At 40.2% G+C, this 7,533-nt stretch overlaps 1 protein-coding gene across 1 annotated transcript in view; it reads right to left on the bottom strand.

Moving 5' to 3' along the window:
* Positions 1-1,337: 1,337 nt before the first annotated feature.
* LOC138038688 (neuronal acetylcholine receptor subunit alpha-7-like) overlaps positions 1,338-7,533 on the bottom strand; it is a 24,642-nt gene continuing 18,446 nt past the window's right edge. The window contains exon 6 of the mRNA XM_068884688.1: positions 1,338-6,413. Coding sequence (XP_068740789.1) covers positions 5,366-6,413 — 1,048 coding nt within the window. The 3' untranslated portion in view covers positions 1,338-5,365. The remainder of the gene's footprint in view (positions 6,414-7,533) is intronic.

The raw sequence follows: 7,533 nt of genomic DNA, 5'->3' as shown, positions 1-7,533 counted from the left end.
TGGAAAGTTTGTCCACATGTTTCCTGGCGTTTATCGGCAAAACAGTGGCAAAGAGTCCATAAGGGGAGGGACTGAGTTTGCTCAAGCTGAAAATATCACTGGTTCAACTGATTAATTTCGGATCCTTTGTGAATGGGACAGCGCGGATCGCAAGACGGTAAACTGGATTTGGATTTCTTTGGATTCAAATCTAGCGAATCTTTTTCCAAAATGGATTCACCAGACCAGAAATCCGGATTTGGATTTACCGAAAGGAACGCAAAATCAGTTTTGGATCACACCAGTCATCTTCACACATGAAAAAATCACTGTTGCTATGGTTACATGATAAATGGCGCCGTCGTTAGACGGATATTAGGGAGTTTAAGAAACCACGACGGCTACGGAGACGAAAACGTCACTCCAAAATATAACTTTGAGCTGTTTTAAGTATTTCATGATTATTCCATCTTGTTTATATTATTCAATCTGAGTGAAATGTCCTAAAACTGGATTGGTACAGACGGATTTGAAGTAAAGAGTGAGACTGACAGATTCACGGTAGTTTGTCCACGTTGTCGTCAAAACCTTAAATTTGGTCATTTCACGTAGTAGTTTTGACGACTACGGAATTGGAAGAGAAATGTTTAAAAATGCGTGCCGCACGTGCAGCACGAGCATTTTGATTCTTTTAACCAATAATATTACTGCTTTTTGGCGTTGTCGTTGTCGTTGTCGTAGCCGTCGTCGTTTCTTAAACTCCCTATTAAAGTGAAATGGTTTTGTATTTCATTGGTATTTATATAATAAACAGAACATTACATGACCGCTTGGAGACCCGAAATGTCTCTTCTCGTGTTGAAAAATATTTCACGAGTGATCGCCGGCAACGGTCGAAGCGAAATTTAGTACCTCCACGCGGTCAAGAAATATCTTCTATTTATTTCGATTAAGATTATGGGCGCTGATGAATGAATGGTGATTGTTAGGAATACTCAACAGCCCACATTTCAGGCTTAAACCGGACTCAATTCACATGGAAGCCTATCAAGCCGCGTAAGTGTTGTTTGCGGTGAATCAGTGAAAACCAACAGTTGTTAGTTGTGAATGATAACCTACATTTGAGGCATTTATTCGAGATCCCATGATTTAGTCATGAGTCAATGAGACTCACAGTCAATATAGCAATAATTTATTGATTAAGCCTAAGCCCTCGTTTCAGTCATTAGGGCCTAAGCACTCTCTAAAATTTTAGCTTTCATTTTATGGGTTAGGGTAACTGCACTGACTCATTGACTCATGACTCATTGACTCATTGATTCATTGACTCATAAATATTTGGTACTCCATTTATTCACGTTTCTTACTTCAGTGTATAATAAAAAGGTACCTTTGTTTTTCAGTACGTTACAAATCAAGTTAATATACTAGCAAAATACAAATTAAGTACATAACATGAATTGAGATGCGTAGTATCTAAGTACACCGTTGGGTTTTCTAGTTAGACACTGGTCATGTCTTGTTTAAATTTACTATGTAGACACCAGAAAGTAAAGCAATACTCAAAAAGACGGGAGTAACAACAATGCATTGAAAAGACATGAATCAGTCCAGGAAGAATTACAAAGAGGACTGGTATTTATGTGTTACTAGAAATTTAGAATATTGCATGAGTATATATTTATATTGTTAGACTACAGTAAACATCCGCATCTAAGAAGCTAGATTTTCCCAAGTTGGGCTAAATAGGTTCTTATAAAAATGGCATTTACCGTTTTTTTGGGGGTATTTATGTTCTTAAATTGGTTCTTATTTCCACTAAAGAGATTTACTGATCTTAAATTCTTGGCACTTATATGCGGGTGTTTACTGTACTGCATTTTTTTTCCTTAGTATGTATATTGTTTGACGTTTTTAAGATATTTTAAATTAGAGACCTGTTTTAGGTCAGTGTGTAGCTACTGCTATAGGTCGGTTGCCATAGCTATGTGGTTTGTTAGCCAATATTGGTCCTGGAACGTGTTTTAGAGAAGTTTAATTTTGATGCAAATCTTGTATTATGTGGATGGATATTTGCTTTCATAGCATTGAAAAATGTTTGGCTAAAAATACTTGGGAGTTGCCGTTTATGTTTGCGGTGAGGACTCCATTGTCAATGAAAGTTTTGTCAGGGCCTGTTTACATAGAGAGACTGCCCCGCTAACCGAGTTACCCGGCTAATTGAACTACCCTAAGAGAGCGAGCTTTTCATACGTTTCTTTAGAAAACGCATTGAAGTATTTACATGTTAGACAGGGTAACCTGCCTTCCCCGGGATCCCTCTCTTCTTGCCCGAGGCAACCGAGGTGAGAAGACCGCGATAACATGGCGGCGCCAAATAACCGTCCTAGAGAATTGTTTCGTCCGTCCTTATTACTTACTAGTGACATCTAAACGAAATGACAAATAACGTGAAAAATAGTTTCCCCGGGCACTGAAAAGCGGCCGTTAGTGGAAAAGGTGTTAAAAAATTAAACTTCCCGCCAAAACGTTTCTTTTGTCCGCCATCTTGTTTGTTGTACTGAGTGGCCCTTTCAAAAGATAGCCCACCAGCCATCCCGCTTAGGCGAGTTTCATGTAAAGGCGGGCTATATGTTAAAGGGGCTAGGTCACGCTATTTTGTTTAATTTTGTTAATTATAAGCTCTAAACGTCAAATTGGCAGAGCAAGAGTCTTTCATTTGCAAAATCACGGCCACATAAAAACTGAGAATGATTTTCCAGCTTTGCAAATGACATTTTGATATAGACTCATATAAATTTGAAAAAAGGTGGGCCGACGTTTTTCAAATTTACCCAAATTTAATCCATTTCAATCTTCTCCAGTTTTGTCCATCCATGTCCTTTCTTGGCTTCCCTGTGTTTTGTTAGAGTTCTTCTATAGTTTTGAACAGTTATTTTGATATTTTAGTTAATTCTATGACCATTCGATCAGTGCTAAAATTGCCTGAAATTGCGTGACCTAGCCCCTTTAACCCTTCTAGCAGGGTAACTCGGCCAGCCGGGGCACCCCGGCCTCCCTTCCTGTAAACAGACCTGGGGGTATTTACATGAGACATGGATGAACTCAGACGGACGTATACAAAACATGGACCTCTTCATGGACTCGGTCCGTGGACTACTCCCGTGGACCACCCCTCATTTTGTACAGTTTCAAGCAGAAAAATCTTTAGACGAGAAAGAGAAGTTATCCTGGCACTTATCTGGGGAATTTAAGCAATAATTATTGTCTCTTCCAGAGACATGAAAAATTCAGAAGATTTCAAGGGGATTCGAACCCATGACCTCTGCGATGCAATGCTCTGCCAACTGAACTATGAAGCCACTCAGTTGGGCGCAAGTCGTGTTTTGCATACGTTGTTCTCTGGGGCCTAAGCATGCCTTTTTGGCCTGGCCTGTCTTATACGACGCTGGTAGGTCTGGACTAAGCCGACCGGTTGGCTCAGTTGGTTGATCATCGGACTATTGTGCGGGAAGTCGCAGGATCAAAACCCCGGCTGGTATACGTGCAAAAACAGTCTGGCAAAGTTGCCCACAAGGTGTTGATCATTGACACTGAAAAGTCAGTAGGGGAGTGGTCAACTATATATTTTACCACAATTACTTGTAATCTCGCAATCTGATTGGGTGATTTGCCGTTGTCGATAGAGTCTAGACAACGCTGCTCGCGTCATTCTCGCGTCAATTTGTCACGCAATGTAATAGCCAATCATGAACGCTCATTTTGGGAAATAAACCAATCATATTACGAGAAAGTTATAGACAGCGCTTGCTCTTTCTTTGTGTTATGATTTTGGTCATGTTCTGAAAAAAAATAAACATTCTCTTTGGCGTTGAATATTGTGGACTCGGCTACGCCTCGTGAGTCCACAACATTTTGAACACTGCGATGACGAATATCGTTATCAATAAGAGTACAGACAACGCTGAACTACTTATGATTTGTTAATTAGTTGGTATAGGTGTCTGTAAGAGACCAATGGGCCATTCCTAGCAGCGACGTTTTCACAGACCGCGATTTATTGACGTCACAGCGTCACCAAACAGGAACTGTTTTTGTTTCTTGCGGAAAACTGAGGTAGTCTAACTTGTCCGCAAAACCGCCTTGACATAGGCTTAATATGGAAGTTGTTCACTCCTAGTCATGGGCTACTGCTCAGATTGTCCAGATAAGTGCGACAATCACTTCACTCTTTCGTCTAGAGACTTTTTTTGCTTGTAACTTTACAAAATAACGCGTGGTCCACAGGGGTGGTCCATGGACCTAGGGTCCATGTTTTGTATACTTCCATCTCAGACCGGTGTGCGCTTGTACTGGTATGATATTTTTACAGCAACCGAGAGGAAGTCAGACAGGTCTGAGTTCATTCTTAGGCCGGTCTCATGTAAACGCAAAGGAAGAAATGTATGGAGGCTCATACGAGCTCATGCCGGTCTCATGTAAATACCCCAATAAGTTTCATGTTGATGGTCAGTTATGATATTGCAACTTAAGGTTATTGGCCTTACTCGACGAACAAAACTGAGTCGATTCACCTTTTTTTATTAACTTGTATATTAATACCTCTTCAGCTGGAAAGACTGGATCTCTTTAGCTTGTACATTTTGTTTTCCCATTTCAGACCACGTGATGTTACCAAAGGAATTTTCCTTTTGTGCTGTTCCCTGGAGTAACGTCACGTGGTCTGAAATGGGAAAACAAAACGGTCCATTTATACAAGTTTCTACCAGCTGCTCTCGACCCGCCCAATTACTGTTTAATTTCCTACTTTCCTGCCATCCGTCACTGGCAAAGCTAACAAAAACGCCGGCAAACTTTGTAACAATGTAAATGTAAATGTTTTGCTTATAGTGGAAGTGCATTTAGCTATCAAGCTAGTTCACAGGCACCTCATTTATAAGAACCTCAAAGAAACAATTCAAACTTGTAAGAAACACTATTAAGAAACCCAACTGGCAGGAAGCCACCGGTTGGCAATTTACAAAGCATAGTAGAGTCGAATCCGGGACAACCGGAAACAAATTCAAACCAGACGGGACGGGATTTGAACCCGCGGCAACCGCATGCAAACCCAACGCCCTAACCACTGGGCCACGGCATCTCCCTGCCCAGAAAAGAATGCTAACATGAAGCGATCACCTTGGCAACGGCTAGTGTTCACAATAGCCAATTATTGTGATTGAAGATGACGCGTAAAGATTAAAAAACGTATTATTATTATTATTATTATTATTATTATTATTATTATTATTATTATTATTATTATTATTATTAAACCGTATATGAATAAACAATTTACAGGTTTTCTCTAAGTAGTTATACCTTCATTAATTGCAACGTTCAATTTTCACTCACGATGTGGTGTCAAAATTACCAGTGAAGAAACAATAATTGTCACAATGAAGAGGAGAAAGAAGAGATTGTCAATAATATTGACGGCGACATGCCATTCCAATTTTCTTCTGTCCTCTAAATGGGAATCTTCAATGAACTTTGTCACTGTATCCATGCCTGCCACCCTTATTTCTTTCTCAACTGTCTTTGCGATTTTTACCTCTTGCCGGCAAATATCGGTAATGACAATTTTATCATCCTCTGGTACGATTTGGTTTCCCTTGACGAAGCCATCAAGCTTTTTTGTTTCCATGTTGTTGTTATTTCGTTTTTGTTTCATGGCCATAACAGAGCGTCTACTAAGAACAGGCCCCAACACGTCAAACAAGAGAAACCGGAACCAACCGGTTAGCTCCACCTTGGGGTGGCGGTGCTCGATGTTCAGACTGATACAAGTGCACAAGAGAGCTAAAGAGATTTCCACCATGACAACAGAGAAGTATGTGCTGATTAACGGTGTGGCTTCGGATGTTGGTGGTATGGCATCGACGACCACAATCATAAATACGGTCATTCCAAGAAGAATTGTGATGGTAAGCGAAATTCTCTCTCCTGTTTCAGGCGGAAATAAGAAAGCTATTGCGGTAAGAAGTGCCAAGACAATGCAAGGGACAACCAAATTGTTGATATAGAACAAGCTTCGACGTTCAATTGTGATTTCGAAGGTGATATCCGGGTAAGGTTCCTTGCAGCATCCATAATACACGACGTTTCTCGTCCCTTTACCCGATACCAGCTTCCATTCTCCGTTAATCGTGAAGGAAGCCAAATCCACCGATGGGAAGTCCCCGTAAAAGTCCATATCAAGTTTGAGCCCATGATAGGACCAAGACCCGAATTTGAACTTACAGGTCTGTGTGTCCCAGGGAAAGTATTTGACATTGATTTTGCACGAAGTCTTGATGAGATTAGGCGAAAGCCACGTGACTGTACCATCACTGCCGATAATCATGTTGGTGTTAAACAGGTACTGTTCGCCATGGTCTCCTTCGTCGTTGACGCTGGGAAGAATGAAACAAAAGCGATCAACAAGAAATTGATTCGACAGTTACTTGAATGACTGACAGACTGAGTGGCTGAATACCTGGTGGAGTTTTGATTACTGGCAGACAGACAGATTGACCCAGGACTGACTGACTGACTGACTGACTATCTGGCTCGCTCACTCACTCACTCACTCACTCACTCACTCACTCACTCACTCACTCACTCACTCACTCATATGTCATTATCAGAAATTATTATATGATAGCCAGGAACCGCACACCACTTTGGACTTTTCAAATGAAGATATGGACTGGGAAAACGAAAATTCACCGAATAACGACATTTTAGGGCAACCTATTACGACCAACGAAATCCATGAACAAATATCAAAACTCAAGTTGAAGAAAGCTTCGGGTATGGATTGTATCCTTAACGAAATGATTAAACACGGACGCTATTATCTAATGCCTTCATTAGAAAAACTGTTCAATGATATACTAGACAGTGGAACATTCCCAACCCATTGGAACATAGGTGTTATAAAACCGATATATAAAAGAAAGGGTGATAAGCGGTCTCCAGCAAATTATAGAGGAATCACATTGACGAGCTGTTTAGGAAAACTATTTACATCAATCTTACAATCCAGGCTGAACAAGTTTATCGAACAACATAACATCCTCAATCCAGAACAGTTTGGATTTCGCCCAAATTCCCGAACAACAGATAGTTTATTCATCCTACAGCAACTCATTAATAGGTATACAAAACAACATAAGAAACTTTATGTTGGCTTCATCGATTATGAAAAAGCGTTTGATAGCGTGTGGCAGTCCGGGCTGATCTATAAAATCTACCAGTATGGAGTTAAAGGCAAATTCTTTAAAGTCATTAAATCCATGTATTCGTCGATTAAAAGTTGCGTCAAAACTGATGAAAGCTCTATCACAGAAATGTTCTCATGCAACAAAGGAATAAGGCAAGGTGATGCCTTAAGTCCAGTTTTATTTTCATTATTTATGAATGACTTACCGCAATACTTTAGGGACAATCATTGTCCAGGAGTAATGATTGGAAGCCATTCTCTAAATTGCCTCATGTATGCTGATGATTTGTTAGTTTTAAGTCCCTCTC

The sequence above is a fragment of the Montipora capricornis genome, chromosome 2, assembly GCF_036669925.1.
Source record: "Montipora capricornis isolate CH-2021 chromosome 2, ASM3666992v2, whole genome shotgun sequence".
Lineage (NCBI taxonomy): Eukaryota > Metazoa > Cnidaria > Anthozoa > Scleractinia > Acroporidae > Montipora > Montipora capricornis.
Note: the sequence above shows the minus strand (reverse complement) of the source record. Positions and strands in the feature narration are given on the sequence as shown.